The 23,436-nt window shown below is 37.8% G+C and overlaps 1 protein-coding gene across 7 annotated transcripts in view; it reads right to left on the bottom strand.

Annotated features, from left to right (window-relative positions):
- The window catches only part of MICU3 (Mitochondrial calcium uptake 3), a 138,662-nt gene that overhangs the window by 21,856 nt on the left and 93,370 nt on the right, over positions 1 to 23,436 (bottom strand). For 4 of the 7 annotated variants that reach the window (XM_068355465.1, XM_068355463.1, XM_068355466.1 and 1 more), the window contains 3 exons: positions 18,253 to 18,394; positions 14,970 to 15,098; positions 2,685 to 2,842 (listed from right to left, as the gene is read on the bottom strand). In XM_068355465.1, coding sequence (XP_068211566.1) covers positions 2,685 to 2,842; positions 14,970 to 15,098; positions 18,253 to 18,394 — 429 coding nt within the window. The remainder of the gene's footprint in view (positions 1 to 2,684; positions 2,843 to 14,969; positions 15,099 to 18,252; positions 18,395 to 23,436) is intronic. The other 3 variants (XM_068355464.1, XM_068355467.1, XM_068355469.1) reach the window with 1 other exon arrangement.

Below are 23,436 nucleotides of genomic sequence, written 5' to 3'. Positions count from 1 at the left end.
ATGACTCCGCAAATAGACTATCGTGCATATAAGGGAGTAACTGCTGCACCGAAAGAAGGGGAAGAAAGAGATAAAATGTCCAGTTGATTTTACTTCTCATTTTTCACATTTGTTGCAACTTATCTCATAAAAGAAGTTTCTTATCCCATGAATGACCTAAGTTTGCTATTTGATCTGTTGAGCAGGTACATAGGGCTATACTCTCATACATAATGGGCGGACAAGGCTGTCTGTCATTACCAGAATCTTGTCCTAGCTAGTACAGGGGTAATGCATTTGCTAGCATTCGCATGGCAACAGATTAATCCCAGCACATGGACTATGAGGTTAAGCTGTTTATAGGGGAGGTTACTGCTATAGTTGTGTACCACAATGTGACGTTTGACTTGCCCAGCTAACGTTCTGGTGAACATCTCTGGATAATATTAGAACTGAAACCAAATTCCTTCAACCTTTTACAGGTTCCTCCTGAGAGCTGGGATAGATCCTATGTCTGACTTCAGGATCAAATCTGGAATGGTCCTTTCATCTCTTCACCTGTAGGAAGAGTACATCTGATTGCCTCCCGAAGCCAAAACGAAACGGTGTTCTATGATCTTTTCTCTTATTCCTTCCATTGCAATAGGAATTCATACTGTCCTCCCAGATTGGGCAGGTAGGTTATTCTGGTCTCTACCAATTAGTTTTTGCCAAGATATAGTTACGTAGGTACTTGCTTCATCAGGACTAGGATAGAAGAACAGTTTTGAGGGTCAAAACACTACCTGCCACTATCCTACTTGTTTTGTTAGGGCTGGCTAGGGCAGGCTGCCACCCATTCCACGGATCAAGCAGCATCTCTTGAGCTACCTGCCAACTCGTCCGACATTCCATGAGGCTTGATCTCCAAAGGAGCTCCTCATGAATCTCGCAAAGAGTTCAGGCCTAAGTCCTAGTTGAAAAACTTGGATCATGGGCTGAGCAAAAAAAAATTTAGTCCAAAAAAACTCTTCATCAAATTACCATATTTTAATGATGAAACAAACAAATATATTAAAATCAAAATAAATGAAATCCTGAGTAAATGCCTACCACAAATTAAACCGAATATAATATTCTATAATTACTCCAAAATAAAATTTTTTGTTAATCATAAAGAAAAGCTGCAAAAGACCTTTGAATCAATGGTTGTATGCCTGTGTAACTGTCCAAATTGCCAATTAGCTTATATTGGCTCCACGAAAAAAATGCATTTCTTCTCGCTACCAAGATCACAAGGGAAATAGCAGCTGAACTGGCAGAGCCTTGTCCAAACCTTTACAGTCCAGCATACGAGACCATTGCGACATGGATTGTAAGTGTTCGTTCTCTTTGGACAACTTTTCAATAATATACAGAGGTTCATATGAAAATGAAATAAGAATAGCAGAGTCAATTTCTATAAAATCTAAAAAGCCACAACTTTATCAAGAAATTTCTAGTTCCTTTGAAGATTGCCTAATTATGCCTTTTCCCATTCTAACTTAGATTTTATTTGTTTACAATATTTATGTACACCTTGCTCCTTATTTGCTTTACTTTCTTTTACCCAGGAACATGATTATGAACACAGATGTTTGAAACGTCATTATTTGTTGGTGATGGAAATAAATTTAAGAATGTTTGCCGTTGTCGTAATTCTCCAGTTCCTTATTATTATTATTATTATTATTATTATTATTATTATTATTATTATTATTATTATTATTATTATTATTATTATTATTATTATTATTATTACTACTACTACTAGCTAGGCTACAATCCGAGTTGGAAAAGCAGGATGTTTTAAGATTATGGGCTCCAACAGATCAAATAGCCCAGTGAAGGAGAACAATGATTTAATTTTGAGTGTCATTCTCAGAGAAGACCTGCTTATCATAGCTAGAGTCTCTTCTACTCTTAAGTGGAAAGCAGCCATTGAACAATTATAGTACAGTAGTTAACCCCTTGATTCAAGAACTTTTCGGTTATCTTATGGTGGTCAAGTGTACGAGGAAAGAGGAAAATGTGTAAAGAATAGGCCAGACTATTTGGTGTATGTGCCGACAAAGGAAAAAGGAGCTGTAACCACAGAGGGATCAACTGTAGTAATATCTGGCCAGTTAAAGGACCCAATAACTCTCTAGCAGTAGTATCTCAACAGGTGGCTGGTGACGTGGCCAACCTACTATCTGGAAATAGTGAGGCATTTGGCCGCTATGCAATTATATGTTATACTGTTATGGGATGGGGACATGCAGAATAATATTATCCTCTTTCCCTGATAAAATTCTGCAATGTTTGATATACTTAAAAGACAACAAACATGGACATAACCCTTTAACCCCCAGGCTATTTGGAAATTTCCAACCCTTAACCCCCAGGGGGTTATTTTTTTCCCAGCACATTTTGCAGTATATTTTTTTTTAAATTGCTCTAACAGCCTTAATTTTTGTCATAGAAAGGTCAGGTTGGTCTCATTCTCTTGGGAAATGCCTGATTTTTTTTTCAAAAAATTATCAAAAATATGAAAAAAAAAATTTTATAACATTTTTTTGCAAGGACGTACCGGTACGTCCATAGGGGTAAAGGGATGGCTTTTGTGAAACGTACCAGTACGTCCTTTGGGGGTAAAAGGGGATAATAAGGGTGTCAGGTTCGTGGTGAAACAAATTTCACATTACCTTGTGAGATGGGTTGGTCGGCTAGCGTATACATCCGCATGGCAATAGCAAAGTCATCTAGGGTATTAAGGAATTGACAGAAAGACTTGAACTCATTGAAGGTAATGCCTTGCCCATCAGGAATACGATCAAGCAACCTCTCCAAATACAATTCATACCTGAAAACAAAAAATATTTTTTGTATTGACAGTTGTAAGGGATACCTATCTAAAGGATTTACAAACTCAAGATGAATGTAATGAGGAACAAATTCTTCAACAATCCTAGAACTGATAGATCATTAATATTTCCTTCTGCTGCTATTTAACATGTGTGCACTGAGTGTTGTCATGCAATAAAGTGCAATGAGAAGATGCACAATTTAAAGAATTTACGTTAATGAAACGCCTACTCATGTTTATCAATTACTTGGGTATGTAAAAATATTTAATACAACCCCTTTAAGAAGTTCCAGGTTTGACCCAGCATTAGAGTATATGTTATCTAATTAAAACAGCAAATCAAGTTTCTACTATTACACAATCTAAAATCCAAAGCACTAAAAGGTACACAACAACTTTGAAGAAGGGTATGAGATCTTGTGTCCAAACAGTATGTACTACTCTATAATGGTAAAAAGAACCTACATGTTTTGTTTTATTAAAGTCAAAAGGTCATGTCACACTCCAGAATAAATCTACTATTGCTATGAGTCAAAGGTCTTGTGACACCCCAGACTCAATTTGCCATTAAATCATTTCCTCCATTTGCCACTGGTCTGGGTAAAGTCCATACACTTTACATAAGCAAATGATTGACAAGCCTGGTATGAAATGTACTCTTGTAAATGTAATTGAATAATAGGCGCATCACACTGTGTTTCTTATGGCATAAAAAATCCACCTATATCAGCTCGTGTCACAAAACAATTAAAAGCAAACAAAACAACTATAATAGATTTAAAGTAACATTTCTAGAAATGCGAATTAAAGCTTTGGTTTTGTGAAATGTGAGACGTTGACACTAAGTTTATTGCAAAATCAAATCCACATCATCACATCATTTGCACCAGTGAATATGTGCAAGTGTATATCAACATTGTCTGCTTACTCTTAATTATACTGGTTTGTGTATTGTGATAAAATGTTCTTTGCTGCACTAAGTCAGTACATAATATCTTGAATAGCTTATAATTCTTTATGTTATCAGTCTATTAACACACTGTCCCCATTTTATGACTAAACCATGACCCTGCTATTACATAAATATTATTGCTAAAAGCATTCATCCTGACCACCGAGTTGCAGTCTTGACTCTCCTAAATAAAAGATTCCGAAATGAGAAAAAAATTAGAGCATGGTGAAGTTGAAGTAGTTGGACAGCTATGTGGGAATAGTCCAAACAGAATGGATAAAAGGCATAACACACACAACGATGCTGTCCATACAAGGCCCACTGTATGAAATATATGAAAATATTTCCAGTATAAATTTACAAGACACTTAACCCTTACTAACTGTGTACGTCTACCGACACAGATACAAGCTGTCACATTGGTTCACAGCTGACATCTATTTACATACATGCACTCCCTATGAACGAGGTAAAAAATACTGTTGTAGTATATGGCGTCAATATGATTCAATCTACTAATTGGTAACCCTATATTCTAGTTCTCATTCCAAAAGAGTTTGTAAATATCACTAGTCACCTCTTGTCCTCAGCTCTGAAGACATTCGAACACTGCCTACCCAGTACATGATTGTACATACTGTTATGTCATTCAGATATTGGCTAACATTATCTCAGATTTTGCCAAAAACTATCCAGATATTGAGCAACATTCAAGATAATGATGACAAGCTTATTATGTATTAGAAACTAAAAATGATAACGAGGATGTCATATTTCCCCGTAAAGGGAATTGTACGCAACAGCCAGAGAGGAGACAAATGTGCATGAGACAGTATTTATGAACGGATTGACATCCAGGCTATTTCCTTTCAAATTTTCAGAAATAACACTTTCCAACAATTTTAGGATTGCTTTTGTTTGCTGTGTCTTTAGAGAAAGAGAGAGATGGCTCATTTTTTTTTTACCTATCAGTAAATTAGAGCATTTTCTTTCCAAACGGAAAAAAATGAGACACTTAATGAATTGTATGTATAACCAAGGCATCTCTATACAAAGACAAGGAGTACTTGTATACCTAAAGGGGCAGTATTATACCTGGATTGGGAATAATTTTGTACTTTACAACAGGTGGTCAGACTTTTTCAAAAAAAAAAGAAGAAGAAGAAGAAGAAGAAGAAGAAGAAGAAGAAGAAGAAGAAGAAATTCCATTACTAAGAGTTCCTAAAAGCCTGAAACTGCCACTCACCTAGACTACTGTGCAATGGCCATAGAAGCTTAATAAAATAAACTGAGATCGCTGTGCATAAATATCAAAATTAACAGCCCTACAGCTATCAAAGACTAAATTCTTCTTAAAGCATGGGTTGAGACACCTAGTCTTGCAAGCTGAAGTAGTCAGCTTTTACAAATCTTAACAGGAATAAAATAGGTATAAGAAATTATATTTCATCCAAATGAAATGGCTTGAAAACAGTAATGAGAGCATTTTTGTACAAACAACTATTCAGTGTTAGAGCCTAGAAAAATTTATCCAGACTGGAGCAATGGCCCAACTCAGAATTTTTTTTTGAGTCTGGAAAATCAACCCTCTAGCAGGTTAGAATGTAGAGGAAATGAAGACATTTCAAAAATGGATGAGAGAGGTAATTTAATAAAAAGGGGAAGGCGGAAGGGATATTGTCCCCTTTAGACATTGAAACTCAATAGGCATCCTACAGAAGTCTTCTCTTTGCTGGTCAAAACAGGGTTCAGATGGAATATACCGTAAAGATGGAAGGAAACCAAACTTCTTTAGGTTACCTATTAGGTATAGATATTCATGTGCGTGTGTGAGCTTCAATGAGAACAGCCGATAGCTTGAAATTGCAATGGTGTGATCAATCAGTCTCCCAGAACCTGCACCACTTCTCCAGGTATTGGTGTTCATCCCCAAGGAAAAAAAAAACAGTGGAGCAGTGAATGAACTGAAGAGGAGGACTGAAACCAAAACTCTTGTGTCAACAATAAAGCTTCCTGGCTGGGAGATTGCTTGTAACCAACAATCTGGTAAAAGACCTGAAGACCAATGGTCACAGGAGGATAAGAGGAGAGTGAGCAAAGTATTTCTACTTTCCACATGGATCCCAAAAAATGAAAAAAAAGTTTTCAACTACCTGGGTGACATGACACCTGTCCCTTATAGAATTTGCATATACTGTATTATGGGAGAAAGAGCTTTGATCCTGATGACCTTTTGGCTAAAAAACTTGATGGAGCACTGGAAAAATTTCTTAGTATTTTTGTTTTTCATTAGATTATAAGTAGCCATGGCCAGGAGTGCATGGCCTAGAATTTTCTGCCCTCTTTGTAATGTTGTGATGGCAAATTAGAAAGACTGGCACAATGATGAACAGAAAAGATGTATGGTTTCCTTTTATGTATGTACTGTATGTAGGACAAGCTGTAAAGACAAATTGATCATGAGAACCATCTGACATATAGATAGGAAAATGGACAGCTAAGTTAATAATTTCCTTTTTCTGTACATCTATACATAATGGCATACCTTTGTCATTAGTAAATAACATTTCAACCATGTAAGACGTATTGAGATGTACAATAAAGGAAAAAAAGCACGCAAATGGACAATTTCCCTACATGTACTTCTATAATTAATGGTCTTCATATGCGCCAGGTTTGATAAAAATCCATTCAATATTGGAGTTGTCATTATGACATTGTTAAGCATGAAAGGAAAACAGATGGTTGTAAAAATGGAGGGAAAACTAGTAGATTTATTAAATGAAGAACCTGGAGCTAATAGAGGAAATTAGTAAAAGACGACAGAATTTTGATAATAAGATTACTTATTTCTATACTCACTAGGATTCATACTGCTTCTCTCTCGAAGCCAGTTAAATTGGAATATCTTTCCTTAAAATAAAATTTTTCCATTTTCTTTCCTTGCAATTGCTTACCCCTCTAGTGTAGTACTGGGATCGTGTGGGGTAGATCATATCACTTAGTTTTCTTTCCTTGCAAAATGCTTACCCACCCCTAGTTACGTATCGAGTTAATCTGGAGGTTGATGGAAACTACATAAGCATGGGTGTGCCATGGTTTCTTTGCCTTTTTGGTTCTCTGATAAATTTGAAATTGACACAGCACCTTCAAAAGGACAAAATAAAGTGGCATAGAAAACACTAAAATAATATTCAAATAAAATTGAAAATAATTGACACAGTAATCCTGAGCAGTTCCAAAAGTCTTTAGCCCATTGGCAGACACACAAAATAAATTCAATTAACCACCAGAAGCCTGATAAATCCTCAGCACAAGTTGACCAATGAGGCCGAGATTTCTCATGAAAAACAGAGTTAGTTATTATAAAGGAATGGGTTCATGATGATAAACCAGAAATATTTTGACCAAAATACAAAACAATATAATCAATTTTCAAGAACATATGTGGCTCATAACGTTCACACTCACTCCTCTGCATTTGTATTTAATTATATTGAAAGTCCGAGTCAAATCTAATACAACCAAACAAGGGGACAAGAAATACATCTGCAATACTAGAAAACAACCTTACTCAGCAACATAATTACAGTCAGCTAACAAAATCACAGATTAAACTAACCTGCACTAAAGAAATCTACACATGAAATTACAGCTATGCAGCATCAAATCTAAAAGATTATAAAAAGTAGAGAATAAAGTCGGTTAAAAGTACTTAGCGTAGAAAGGGTATAGTTTAATTAGGTACTGATGATTGGGAATTATCCCTAAATTAAATTTCTAAAGCTGCATTTTGATAATCAAATGACATACAGTATACAATATTCACAAAATACAAAACTAGTTATAAAGTTACAGAGTAAACAGACAATGCTAAAAGGAAGATACTCTGCATGGTTTACAATCACCTGGCAGTCCGCTTTGTAGGCCTGAATCATAACAAAAGTAATGTTCAATAATGGTAATAAAACGTCAATTTGACAGCACAGAGTAACAACATCAAAAGCAATAAAAGTCATACATTAATAGCTTAACCTATCATATACAGTATTGTATATGTGTGACAGATGATAACTTGAGCAATATCAACAGTGACGAAAATGTTAACAAATACATGTTAACCCTTTTACCCCCAGGTTATTTGGAAATTTCCAACCCTTAACCCCCAGTGGGTTATTTTTCTTCCCAGCACATTTTGCAGTATATTTTTTTTTAAATTGCTCTAACAGCCTTAATTTTTGTCATAAAGAGGCCAGGTTGGTCTCATTCTCTTGGAAAATGCCTGAATTTTCTCAAAAAATATCAAAGATATGAAAAAAATAATTTTTATAGCATTTTTTTTGCAAGGACGTACCAGTACGTCCATGGGGATAAAGGGATGGCTTTTGTGAAACGTACCAGTACGTCCTTTGGGGGTAAAAGGGATAAAATTTCTATTTGATATTAGAAAAGAGTGAACTATTCAAAACCAACACCATGAAATTAACGCAAAACATTAGACATGCTCAGGTTAACATTAAACAATTCATATCACATGAATTACACAACACCAGAATATATTCCATACAATAATTTGAGTGTAGAGATAAGGATGTCCAATAAAATTTCTTTAATAATGATAACAAGAAAATCCCTCACAATATTTATGTCATTCTTGCTACATGACTACATAAATACAGTAGTGTACTTAAAAAGGGTGTAAAACTAGCAACAAATCATGGATGAAAATAGTGCTTCCCCACTGGGGAAAGTACTTATCTTCACAACTGAAAGTTCTCCAGCCTTGACAATAATGTCTACGGGTAAATGATGTATGAAAACCAGTTTTAAAACTACTATTGAATGAGTTTTGCATCTACAACAAATTAAAAGTACTTGCAATTTTTTCTGCTTCATACATACAGAAATTTGAAAATCAAGCAAAAGGGACCAAAGCTGCTTTGAATTTAAACAATTGTTGCACCTTAACAAATATATGTCTATCATCTAATCATATTTTCCTAACCTTTTCAAACACGAGGCCTTTAAAATAGGTAATGTCTTCACTGCAAGCTGGAACAGCCTAAGAATTTGTTAAGGAGGTACTTAATATCAGGTGGTGCGTGTGGACAAGTAGCCCTGCCCACCCTCCTGCTAAAGTCTCTTCACTTTTGACCTACAGCTCGGGACTGAGGGGAATGATTGAAGTGGGACTCAGGTTTGTATAACTGAGAAAAATGCTAATTATATTTTTGAAAATTTAGAGTATACATACCTTTCATCCTTTAAAACAGAGATTCACTTTTTGGTAAATAACTAGTTGGTTCTTTTTATTTCCCTGGAAGATACAAGTCTCTCCCTCGTCCGGTATGCGAGCAAGGGATACAACTACAGTAACCCCATACCTGACCATCATAGAAATGAGTAGGCAGATAGGGCCTAGCCTGTACTTGGTATGTACCTAGTACGTGGTCAAATAAGGAATTCTTCTCCTCAGAAGGGGAGATGAAAGTATGCTTAGTAGTGTAGCTTACCAAGTAATAATACAACCTCTTCTTACCCAAAAGAGGGGAAGCAAAGAAGCAGCAGAGCAACCCATAAGTCTACCTTTCATTTCAGACTCACACTTATATATTAACAAAAAACAAGATGCTTTCTTTCCCATGTGGAAGCTGGGCTGGCTACACAACTAATTAAGCCACAACCAAAGGAACAAGAACTAAAGTGTCGAGGGACTTGTGGACATACACCTGTTAGTAAATGGAGGTGTAGGTTGTTTAGTGTTTCCAGGCTTCCATTTTTAAAACCTAACTGATTACTAGATTCCTCTTAAAAGCTAATTTGGAACTTTTACCAAACTTGGCAAGATGTAATCTGAACTGGTACTTTGACCCTCTCAGCTCTATGGATTGTCTCACAAAGCCAGAAAGAGAGTGCGTTCTGTGACTCCTCTTTCTAAGGACGAGACACCAAGATTCAGGCTTGAGATGTCAAGTTCTCTTCAAATAGAACCCCAGAGAACTTACTGGACACAAAAGTATCTCCTCTTGATTACCATCCGACAAGTCGCACAGTGAGGAAATGGAGGTCTCAAACTTAAGGTCATGCCTTAACTGGTTTTGGGTCGTGCCTTAACTGGTTTTGGGTTTTTGCCATGAACTCAAGGCACAAAATTGAAAGACATTCCCCTTCCCAACCTCAACATGAGCTAATACATAACAGAGCCTGTGCAACATGCCTACGACCTTCACAGATGCTAAAGCTAGCAAAAAGACAATCTTGAAAGTCATATCTCTGTTTAATTACCTTCTCAAAGGGTATGCATTAAGAGCTTTGAAAACAAGGGTACACTCCAGGGGCTTGAGGTAGTAGGTTGGCGAGGGCAGCAGCCACCTGTTGAAACACTTTGACTGGCCAGACAGTACTACCTTGGATTCCTCTCTAGGCTTATGGCTCATTTTTACCTTCCCTACACATGCACCAAATAGTTTGGCATATTCTTTCTATATTCTCCTCTGTCATACACTTAACACCACCAAGATTACCAAACAATTCTTCGCACAACGGGTTAACTACTGCACTGTAGTTGTTCAGTGGCTTATTTCCTCTTGCTAAGGGTAATAGAGAGACTTTAGCTATGGGAGGCAACTCTTCTAAGAGAACAGGAGAAGGGCACTTCAAAATCAAACCATTATTCTCTAGTCTAAGGTAGTGCCATAGTCACTATACCAAGGTCTTCCACTGTCTTGAGGTAGAGTTCTCTTGCTAGAGGGCACACTTGGGCACACTATTCTATCTTATTTCTCTTATTATTATTTTGAAGTTTTTATAGTTTATATATGAAAGCCTTATTTTAATGTTATTATTCTTAAACTTCTCTTGTAGTTCATTTCCCTATTTCCTTTCCTCACTGAGCTATTTTCCCTCTTGGAGCCCTTGGGGTTATAGCATCCTGTTTTTCCATCTAGGGTTGTACCTTAGCAAGTAAAAATAAAATTAATAATAATGGCCAAGACTACTTAAAGCTCCACAAAAGCATAGACAACTCCCATGAGGAGGAAATATCTATGTCCTCCAGTAAAAGGACCGTACTCAAGACTGAACAGTAGCCATATACAGCACAGACAGACAGGTGCTTCTCTCAACAGACGAAGATGTGAAAGTTTGCGATCTGTGTTAGAGATGCTCCGACCATAAGTACCATTTCTACAACACTAATTGCACAAGATGGCCCACTTTGCCTGGTAGATAGTTGTAGCTGCAGAGGACCAATGCAGGCATCCAGACATTAACAAGGGAAAAAGTTTCTCTGCTATGTAAGAATGTAGGGACCACTTTGATCTTATAATATGCCCCTGGGAACAATGTCTGTCTGCTAATGCATTCCTCTTCCGTGAAATGTACTGGCTGACTGCTCTTTGGTATGGTACACCGCCCAGTTATGTATCTTCTTTGTCAACTTGTAAAGGGGAACAAAACCGTGCACCCTTGCTTGTTGATATAAGCTAAGGTACTATGGTGGTGTGTCGCTCATCAACACTAACACAGTGCCAACTTAAATGTTCTTGCATTCCCGGGTATTGATGTGCAAATGCTTTTCTTCGACTGACCACACACACACCAGACAACTAGGTAGCCAAGCTGTATGCTACACCCCTCCTTCAACACATCTGAAAAAAAATTGTATGTCCGAAGGTGGGGAGTCAAGGCTCCGCTGGTGAGATTTTCCTTGTCCACCCACCACTCAAGCTCAGACTGTGCTTTCTGTCCTATTAGAATAAAATAGTTTAGTGGATATTGGGAAGTTAACCAGTGATCCTTCAAACACGACTGAAAGGATCTATGGTGTGGGAACCCATGTGGAACGAGCTTCCCTAACAAGAAAAGGTGACCAAGAAGATGCTGCCAGCACCGAGCTAAGAGTACTGCCACAGACAGAAAATCTTCGCTACCTCTCTGAGCTAGCTGATGTGATCATTTGATGGAAACTCGCTTATTCTGCATCTATCAGCATAGATAGTGACAAAAGACAAGAAGCTAATCTAAATCTTGAAGTATTTGCCTCACAGAGGAGGCTAAGATCAGCTAATCGTCGAGATACATCAGCATACGTATACAGTACAAGTGGGACAAAGCTACCATCAGAATAAACAACTGAGAGAACACACAGGGAGCAGTACACAGTCCAAAATGCAGGGTTTTGAACTGGTACACCGTACCATTGAGGAAGGAGTGAAAACATTTCTGAAAAACTGATGAATGGGTACTTAGAAAACATCCTTCAGATCTACTAAAAGCAGGAAATTTCTTATGATGGAACTCAATGCAGACTGTACCACTCTCAATATGAACTTCATTTGTTGAACAAACTGATTCAGAGAAGTCGATGATTGGTCTCCAGCTTATTGACTGTAGAAGCCTAGAGAGATCTGTCTAGAGAGATTTCAAGTACAGTATATTCTTCTCCAAACATCCCTCTCATCTCTGTCAGCAAAATCGGTACTTTATACACACTATTAGTCCAGAAAAAGTATTAAGTACCCATCCCCAAGGGCATTCTCTACCCATGACTTGGCCCCATGTCTTTGCGAAGTTGCCCAACGCCATGACTGATATCCCGTTACTTGTGGCAGCATGAGAGGGAGAACAACCTACATATCTCCCTTTACCCCCCTTCTATCTCCTACAGCACTTCAAATCTTGATCTAACAAGATTTGGTCCTTTGAAAGGCTGTGCATACGCAGAATCCCTTTGAGTGGAAGAGTTGTAGGTGGTACTGACCAGGGTTTAGAGAACATCACAGCAGCTTTCTTTACCTCAAATCCCACAAGCAGGGACAGAGACTCACTCAAAGAGCTAAAGCCTTTGAAAGAGACTGCACAATAGATCATAGAGTCCAGCAAAGCTGTTCCCCGCACACATGTACATGATTCTTCAGAAGGAGAGACGTGGCCACCAGCATCAAAGTATTTCAGAGCGTCAGAACTACCTTTGAATCAACTTCTTTTATCAGTAACCCAAAGCATCCCTCTTCTTCAAAACCCAATCAACCCACTGCCTCCCCACCGGGCAGCACAAGACTCCCGCACTTCTGAAAAGGCTCAGGAGTTGATAATCCTGTCGTCCTTGTTAAGTACATCAAGGGGCCTGAACACTAGTAAAGCTATGAGACAGCTTGTAAAGAATATGCCAAACTATTAGGTGTATGTGTAGGCAAGGGAAAAATGAGGCGTAACCAAAGAAGGATCCAATGAAGTACTATCTGGCAAGTGAAATGACCCAATAATTCTCTAGAGGTAGTATTTTCACGGGTGGCTGGTACTTTGGCCAACTTACAACTGGAGATCAAGCCAGAGGCGTAAGCACAGGAGCGAAAGCAGCAGATTCACTCAATGAGTAAAGGACAAAGCAAAGATCTCTTACTCCTCCCGCACGTATACACCTGACACTGCATAGAAGGCCACAACCTACACTTGGCACACGGGGATAACTACGAACAATCGTGCCCCTAGCAAGAAGCACAGAGAGAGTGTGGACCTACAGCCGATTTAACAAAAACCGGATGTAAAGTCCAACCTCGCACATACGAATCTCTTCCTTCATAATTATGGCAATCAACATCTAGCATTCAATTCCTGAAAGAAAGAGAAAATGAAAAGTTTAATTAAGGGCACAACAGTATGAACGTACTTGTTGCAACTCAAATCACATGTGAAGATCATTTCACAATGTGTGAGTGTGTCCTCAATCTCCCTCTCACCTATTGCTTAACTACCTCTTTAAACAATTCAACAGCTGTCCAGGTCGTAGTGAAAGCATATTCCCTACTTAAAGGAAAATGGTTTGTATTTCACACAGGAACAAATATGATATATTCTATCAGTAAACAGTAGTAATAAAGAACTATTGTCAAGGCAAGAAAACAACCTAATTGTGAGCATTTACTAATCCTAAAGATAACCATAATGAGGTTAGATATATAAATCTACATCAGGATAAGTGGAAGAAGGGAGACAAAAGATAGCTTTCTTGTCATTCAGAAAAATACCATACAGAAATGTGCTGCAATCCAACATTTCCATGCATAATCTAAAGTACTTTTATAAAAAATATTTTTGGTAAACAAACTGACAACTAATATAAACTAAAGAATCATTAATATGGGACTTTCAACTTTTGTTTAGTTAACTATGAACTATTAAACTATTTAAATCAAGGTATCAAGTTTTACAATACCATAATATAATTTGCTATAGGTTGAGGAGATTACGTTTGTGAATAAAGACAGAGAATTTCTCTCGTTTTAACTCACAGTCCAGTCTAAACATTCTATGTAATATTTGCTGACATGCAGTACCACAGAATGAGAGTTTAAGGTAAAGCGTTTGTAGTTAGTAAATGAAAAACAATTCCTAACCATTTCTTTTAAATCATCATTTAATTCTGAAGTTCTATGTATTTATAGTACAATGTATTTCGTTATGTTAGGTAGATAATAAACACTGATTAAAACCATTAATTACAGATTTACATATACTAGAGCAATTTAAAATCCTTTTAATTTAAAGATGCTCATTGTACTAACAAAAATAAAGGAACCTAGACTATTAATGTTATCTTATTCTAAAAAAAAAAGCTTTCTTCATTACAGGCTTTAATTTCATTAGCAAAATTCCCCAAATAACAACCTTTGTTATTCAGATGCCAAAAATTTTAGGTGAAACCAATTTTTTTTTATTCAAGCTATCACAAATACCCATCTCAATTAACCTACTCAAGTCGAGATTTAATACTATATAAAAAAAAAATCATTTACCCTGTATATTAAACCTAATCTCAGCAGAAAAGTACCTAGGCCTACAAGATGTACAGTAAACAAAAAGGTCTATTAATTTCCTGTATCCCATTACAACAAAGAATAATATTCATTATATTTTGGGCTGGGCCTGAACCCTATAACTGCTAAAAGATATACAAACCATATCAAAGGCAAAACTTCCTTGGAGAAGATAAAAATAAAATTGTTTATTGTAAAGTACCCAAGGAATGGGGGTTACAAAAATAAACAGTAATTCTTATGGTGCCATTAATATTTTTAGACTTTTAAGACTACATACTTTAATAATAACCACATTTTAAGAGACTATACCACAAAGGATTAAAGAGAATACAAAGGTATGTACTCTACTTACTGATCAGATTGTAAATAAGTGTACCGTAAGAGGATTCGCGCGAAATCTAATTCTGTGATGGCAGGCAAACCTTTCGAAAACTCGTTGAATTCAATTTCAAGTACCTCAGTTTGAAGATTCTCCATAAACCTGTTGCAAAGTAAAATAAAAAACTATTTAATAAAAACCTTTATCAAAAACTACTAGCGTAGCAAAGTAGAATTACCTTTCAAACCAGTTGAATAAGATAAGTCTGCTTGCGAGCAATGATAAATTTGGCACACCAATAAAATACATCTACATATTTCAAGTACTTAAAACCTATCTAAAATTACTGAAAAATATATCTTTTAGATAAGTATCAGGTAACATTTGACATATCTTTCAGATAATCATCCCAAGTTATTTTATCATTTATACTAAAATTCCTTTGAAAAATACAATCCTTTGAAAAATACAAACTATCTTTTTTTATACAAACCCATTACAGTACTCATATAGTTAACTTTTGTGGTCTTTGAATACCCTGCACACTGATGTCCCTTGTCTAACAGATAAAAGAATATTGGTAATAATACATCATGTGTCACCTGAATCCTTAGATCTAAAGTAATTGACATCCAAACTTATCCTGTAGTCTGGGAAATAAGTTGTGATATCAGTGTTTCACCATAAAAATACACATGTGTATAACCTTAATGACAACTTGGGAAGGAAGTTCAAGCTGATGAATTATCAAAAAGTCAATATCAAATATGCACAATCTGTATATAGATCTTTTTGGACTAATATAAGCAACAGTGTTGCCAAACTGGTATGAATCTTGCTGGTTCCTGGCAATTCAGTAGTTAGTTTGAGAAGTTTCAAACTGTTGGTGAGGGCACTGGAAAATCTGACAGATTTCAAGATACTTCATTTGCAGTAGAGTGGCTATTGTAGGAAAGTTTAGAAACTTATTATTTTATAAATCATTGGAAATTCAATTATCTAAATTCAAGAATTTAAGTGTTTTCAAGATCATCTTACACAAAAAGATTTATACTATTACTAGCCAAGCTACAACCCTGGTTGGAAAAGTAAAAGGTTATAATCCCAAGGGCTCCAAAAGGGAAAATAGCCCAGAGAGGAAAGGCAGTTAAAAGATTTACAGAGGTTTAAACAACAAGCCGGTAGTTGCTAACCCAGTAGCTGGGAGGTGCCTGCCTCCCTGTTTACTTGCTCATAGAAAACTTACTTTGATTATAAAAGAAACTTACTCTAGGGTTGGTGCTGGCAGGTATGTATAGTATAAGGGGCTCAAGTTGTATAGTTAGTATAAAAAATAAATTCTCTAATTTTGTGATAGCTCTCAAAGCTACATATATGGCCCTGGCAAGAAGGGTTGTTCTCAAGCTGAAATTCTTTGTGTTGTAAGACATGGCTCAGTTTGTAATGGATTTGTGCATGTTCTCAGAAAAGGCATTCTCATGATACATGGGTTTGCTAGTCTACGCCATTTTCCCCCATGTAATGAAGAATGGGGAAAAGACTCTTCTATACTCGAGTATAGAGGAGCAACACACTGAATGAGGCTTACCTACACCGAGATCAAATTCCAGCTGGCTAGGCTGTTTATGCTTTACCTCGAGAGGGGAAGATTGAAAGGTAAAAAGAGGCGCCACACACACTTTTACTTTCATCACAGACTAAATTAGGACCTTTGCCCTAGATCTGGAACTAATGGTCCAGTGAGAGGAGCCAAGATAGCTATACCACCTGCTGAGCTGCTACAATAGGTCCTAGAGGGAAGGTATCTAGGTACCTGTGGGTCATATTCCAGAGGTAATGGGCACTAAACGTAGTTTGAAGTTTCCACACCCCTGCCTGAAGAACCTGTGCTACAAAGAGATTATTCTTAAATGCCCGTGAAGCAACAACACCTTGGATTTAATGAGCTCTGGCTGGAAGCTTTCCAATTGAGGAAGGACAGGGAGGTGAAAGGGTACGGTCAATGAACACCCGTAACCAAGAAGAAATGGTGTTCTCTGTAACTTTCTTCTTGACTCTACCCGTACTAATTAATAGGTGCTGCAGGTTTGGTCTAGTCACTGAAGTTTGCTTGAAATACAGTAGTGCTTTAGAGCTCTCGCAGGACACAAAAGCAACAAATCAGGATCATCGGTTACCTCTCGAAGGCTAGTAACTTGAAAAGATGAAACCTGAGATCAAGAACTGTTTTGCAACAAACTTGAGGTGAACGAAACCTGCCTCCAAATCCTTGAATGGGTGAGGTCAAACGAGAGACCATCGAGCTCACCAACACGTTTTGCTTAAGCCAAAATGAGCAAGATAACTATTTTTTTTAGTAAGATCTCTATCTGAGGCTTGATCCAACACTTCATAAGGTGCTCTCTATAAGGAGCGCAGAACTTCACTACGTTCCATGGGTAAGGTCTCACTTCGACTGGAGGACAGGTGTATTCGAAACTTTGTATGAACCTTAAAATTTCTAACAGAGAAGAAAGGTCTACTCCTTTTAGTCAAAAGATTTGGTTTAAGGCTAAGAAACAGCCTTTTACCATTGAAACAGAGCAGAGTTTTTCCCTACAAAGATGAAATAAACTCAGCTAGGGGCAGAAGAGAGTCTTCAAAAGAAGAGGAACCTTTTACAACACCAACCACAGAAGACAGCCCACTTGGCCTTGTATATGAATGTGGAGGAACTATTTAGTCTGCACCAAAGAGTGTAGATTAAAAGGTAGCCCAACACTCATGTTCTGGGTTGTACCAAGTTGTATTCGGTTACAGTTGAAGGATACTCTCTCGAAACAACACCTCTTAATTGAGTATAGTTATTCCAAGTCAAATCTGATCTCATACCATTCCAAAGATGCTAAGCCTCCTGCTTCTCCACAATCAAGAAAACAACAGGATCAACACTTTTACATAATCGTGCCAAATTCACAACCAAAAGATCACTCTAAATGCCATTCCAGTCTGAGATTTTATATAAATCTTACATACCACTCTTCATCTGTCAGTTAAAAAAGAAGACAGCAGTGTCTTGGATATTGAAAGACAATGAATGTAAGCTACATATGAATGATGAGTTTGTGATGATGCAAATCTGATTTACCAGAAATGATAACACTTTCTACCAAGTGTCAGACTCCTTAAAACCTTAAAAGCCAAAGTTTAATGAAGCAAACAAGGATAAAAATATCTCTTGAGAGTCATTTCTAGGATTCAGAAAGTAACTTTAAGAGAAAAAATATAATAAAACAACTTTACAACTATTCAATAGAGGCACTACTAATTAACTTACATTTTAAATTCTTCAAATTTCAGTTCTTGCTTTCCTTTACGTCCAAAGAAATGTACGAGCAAAGTGGTATTAACAACATGACTTTTCTGCAACTCATCCTCCAAAGGCTCACTCTCCTCCTCCTCACCTGTCGGATATAGTCCTGTGTAAGAAAAAGATTGCACAGTGAAAAATCAATTTTCGGCAACACACAGCCTATGTAAATGAACAGCAGCTGCAATAGCATATCACAAAATAATCAGATTATAAGGAAAGAGGAGATGTAAATAATTCAAGGTTATGAGGTAAGGGAAGTTTTAAGCACAGATAACAGTAGTTATGAAATACACATCAAAACTGTGACTGGGTAAGGCTACATTAGGTGAACAAATAAATAGTCCGAGCAAGAAATTTCCGTGGCAACATATGATAAGAAATTAATTGTTCATAAACCATTCAATGATTAGTAAAATAAATATTAAGATATTTGCTGTAAGAGAAAACCTTAGCAATAGAACCCTTTAGTTAATAAAAGTAGAATGCAAAAGCTCTAGCAACAATATACAGTACACTATCAAATTATAAAAGTAATTTTTATTTCTCCTGGCTATACATATCTACAGTAGTCCTTTTAAAGAGGGATATATCTTCAGCAGCACTGTTACAGTCAATGAAATGTTAAATAAGTAGTTGGTTTACGACAGGTAGTGCTAGGGGGAAGCTCTGTCCACTCGCCTGTCACAGACTGAACACGTTTATCCTTAAGCCTAGGCCTGACAGTGGTGGTTGAAGTAGGAAATCTAATTTTAAGGACTCAGGTTTGCATAGCTAGGAAAAATACAACTACTTTCAAAATTTGCTATTTGATCCCATGTGTAAACAAACCTTTTGTTCTTTACAATAAGTAGACTCACTCGTGGGAGGAGTCCCCTAAAACCAAATTGGAAGGTTCATTTCTTCCCAAGACTTCCCATCCTTCCTGGTCCTATATAGGAGAAAATAAATTGACTTTAAGAGCCTCTTAACAGCTAATCATAGGGATGTAGAAACTGTTAGGACCTTGGCCAATACCGACTTTAAAAGAAATCTAATGCAAAAAGACAAAAATCCAATTTCCCTAACAGGGAGATGGTGTCAGCAATGTCAAACCACGCACATCAGAAGAAATGTTTGGAGAGACACTGGCCCATCCTCCGTCCGGGTCAGGAAGAGGATGATTTGCTTCTTGGCCAATGTAGTCTACAAGAAAGATGTTCTGCATGTAACTCACTAGTATCAGATGTCGATCCATAATGTAATAGTTGAAGCTACTGCATCCCTTTGAGAGGAGAACAAGAAAGTGGTAGAAGAGCCAGCTACTCTACCTCTCCACAAAACTTATATTGAATGAGTTACCTTATAATGGATGCATACTAAGCACTGTGAGGAAACTGGGAGTATTACAGAATTACTGAGCAGGCACTTCAGGACTTTTCAATGGGAAAAATCTGCAAGGTAAGAGATGCAAAGGTGGCCCGACACCTTTAGACAACCTTCAACTCCAAGTGAACCGACATGTAAACCAGAAGAAAACAGACAATAGGAGGCATGCAAGTTTTTTTTATATGGTAAAGGTACACTGATTTAACCTGCAACTGTTAGAGAGTAGCCTCGCCAATCCAGAAGGAATATTGTCTGAACACTTTCCTCTTGTTTCTACTGGGGCTAATGAAAAGGCTGCAATGTTTTCAGGGGAGGCCTCTAGTCCTCCTCAAGTAGCACTGCAACTGCAGTACTGTTATCTTGACACAACACCACACATTTGTATCAGGTTACACGTAAAAAGGTCTCAAACTGGTTTTCAAGATGAACTGGTACTGGGTCTTCGTCACGCAGTCTACAAGACAAAGAAGTCAACAGAATCGCCCCTCTCAAGGTTGACGGGAGGAATAGCCTCATACTATCCTTATCTCTTGCCGATGCAGACCCTGATACTCTCCTAATCTATTGCCAATGCAGAGAAGAAAAACAGTCTTAAGGGAAAAATCTTTATGATGCTCTACTCATGTTAGCATGAACCGATGCCAAGAGGAAGAGGGATCAACACAATACCAAGGAGCCACTCTTCCAATTCTCTTGCAGAAAGAGAAAAGAGAGACAGTATTGATGGAAAACCTTATGATACCTTCCTCAGGTTAGCAGGAGACATATGCGTCTGTGCCCTCAGAATAAGAACTCAATCCTGTGACTTGCTCGACACTCGCTTTGAGAATGGTCTGGTCCCCGGAAGAGAAGGGATCCAAATTCTACCAAGAAGCTTCTTTAACACAGGCAGGTGAAAAAGTCTGCGATCTTCTGAAAAATTTCTCTTTTGGGAAAGACAATTTCTCTACACCCCCATTGTAGTGTCTCTATCTCTCTGGGCCTACCAGGGAGCTATCGCGATGAGATATCACTCAACTTAAGGCCACACTAATGTCACTCAACAGGGACCAAGGAGGCACACATACATGTTCCAAACTACTTGGACGGTGCAGGTGGTCAATCCATGGAGAAACCATTACCTTCTACCAGTACATCAGAAGTATCTGCCACACCAGACTTGCTGTCCAACTGAGTCCTGAGGAAATGGTCACCAGGTGAGCTCCATCACTCCCTCTCAGAGGAGGGTGGACTCAAGGGCAGTGTATACCCTACCCTCAATTGGCCTACCACACTGATGACTAGTGCAAGGGGGGACTGCTCACTTCTAGGTGTAATAACTATTTTAATTATACCTCGGCCTTTATAAAGCTATTATATATCTACTGGTTTCTCACTGCTATTCCAAGCTAGCATTCAAAACCATTAAAAATTAGCTAGCAGGGAATCCCCTCACCCCCACGTCTCCTTAAACTTGACAGTATGACTTTGCTTTTTTATTTGTTTTATGTCTCAGAATGTCTTAGTGTGATAGAAGATTGAAAAACTAAATGAGAACCTGAATTAGCAGCATTTCTACTCACTTAGGATATTAATTCATCCATTTTATCTAAAGCAATGTTATCCATTTTATCTACAGCAATCTGAATATATTGAAGGGTATATGTCATCTTGAAGGAACTTACATCAGGTAACTTACTGTATTTGAATATCTTTCAGATATAAGTGAAAAGAAGCACCTACTTCAGTAAGTGGAGGGATATTAGGATCCAGTCTACCAGCTCTGTTTTCTACCTTTGCATAAGTGTAAGGGCTATACAGTAGAAGATTCTAATTTCATTTCAAAGTCAGAGACTATAAGAAGGATCTCGACTTTGTCATGCACTGTGCAATTTCAGAACCCTTACTGACTGGTGTACTAACACCACTGACCACTGGTCAAAACTTGAGGAATTAGGCAGAGGCTCAAAACTGAGCAGGTTACATTAGAATTTATGCTCTTTCTCAAATATTCACTGGACTTCCTATATTACAGTAGACCAATGAAACTAAAGAAGTCAAGAGGTTATGAAGCTCATCACTATCAAAACACATTAGCTTGTTAAAGGCTGAAGTCTCATTAACTCTTCTTTACCCAAGGGGTTAACTACTGCACTGTAATTGTTCAGTGGCTACTGGATAAGGGTAGAAGAGACTCTCTAGCTATGGTAAGCAGCTCTTCTAGGAGGACACTCCAAAATTAAACCATTGTTCTCTATTCTTGTGTAGTGCCATTGTCTCTGTACCATGGTCTTCCACTGTCTTGGGTTAGAATTCTCTTGCTTGAGGGTACACTCAGGCACACTATTCTATCTGGTAATTTCTCTTCCTCTTGTTTTGTTAAAGTTTTTATAGTTTATATAGGAAATATGTTATTTTCATTAGTAAAATAAATTTTTGAATATACTTACCCGATAATCATGTAGCTGTCAACTCTGTTGCCGACAGAAATCTACGGTCGGGATACGCCAGCGATCGCTATACAGGTGGGGGTGAACACCACAGCGCCATCTGTGGTCAGGTACTCCAGTACTTCTTGTCAACACCACCTCAATTTTTTCCTCGGTCCACTGGTTCTCTATGGGGAGGAAGGGTGGGTCAATTAAATCATGATTATCGGGTAAGTATATTCAAAAATTTATTTTACTAATGAAAATAACATTTTTCAATATTAATCTTACCCGATAATCATGTAGCTGATTCACACCCAGGGTGGTGGGTGGAGACCAGCATACATGTTAACAAAGAAGCTAAGTATCCCGTATTTTATTTTATTAGTTATTCAAAAATAACAAAATAAATAAGTACCTGGTAAGGAAGACGACTTGAACCTTTACTCTGCCTTTATTAAGTACGTCTTCCTTACTGAGCGTAGCGGTCCTCTTAGGATGCTGAACGACTCTTAGGTGCTGAAGTATAAAGGGCTGCAACCCATACTAAAGGACCTCATCACAACCTTTAACCTCGGCGCTTCTCAAGAAAGAATTGACCACCCGCCAAATCAACAAGGATGTGGAAGGCTTCTTAGCCGACCGTACAACCCATAAAAAGTATTCAAGAGAAAGGTTAAAAAGGTTATGGGATTATGGGAATGTAGTGGCTGAGCCCCCGCCTACTACTGCATTCGTTGCTACGAATGATCCCAGGGTGTAGCAGTTCTCGTAAAGAGACTGGACATCTTTGAGATAGAATGATGCGAACACTGACTTGCTTCTCCAATAGGTTGCATCCATAACACTCTGCAGAGAACGGTTCTGTTAGAAGGCCACTGAAGTAGCCACAGCTCTCACTTCATGTGTCCTTACCTTCAGCAAAGCAAGGTCTTCTTCCTTCAGATGAGAATATGCTTCCCTAATCAGGAGCCTGAATAGGTAAGAAACTGAGTTCTTAGACCTTGGAAGAGAAGGCTTCTTGATAGCACACCATAAGGCTTCTGATTGTCCTCGTAAAGGTTATGACCTTTTTAGATAGTACCTAAGAGCTCTAACTGGGCAAAGTACTCTCTCCAGTTCGTCCCCCACCAAGTTGGACAGGCTTGGGATCTCGAACGACTTAGGCCAAGAACGTGAAGGAAGCTCGTTTTAGCAAAAAACCGAGCTGCAAGGAACATGTAGCCGTTTCAGATGTGAAAACTATGTTCCTGCTGAAGGCATGGATCTCACTTACTCTTTTAGCTGTTGTCAAGCACACGAGGAAAAGAGTTTTTAATGTGAGGTCCTTAAAAGAGGCTGATTGGAGAGGTTCAAATCTTGATGACATAAGGAA

This window comes from Palaemon carinicauda, chromosome 31 (assembly GCF_036898095.1).
Source record: "Palaemon carinicauda isolate YSFRI2023 chromosome 31, ASM3689809v2, whole genome shotgun sequence".
Taxonomy (NCBI): Eukaryota; Metazoa; Arthropoda; class Malacostraca; order Decapoda; family Palaemonidae; genus Palaemon; species Palaemon carinicauda.
The sequence above is the reverse complement of the archived record's forward strand: the minus strand, read 5'-3'. Positions and strand labels throughout refer to the sequence as shown.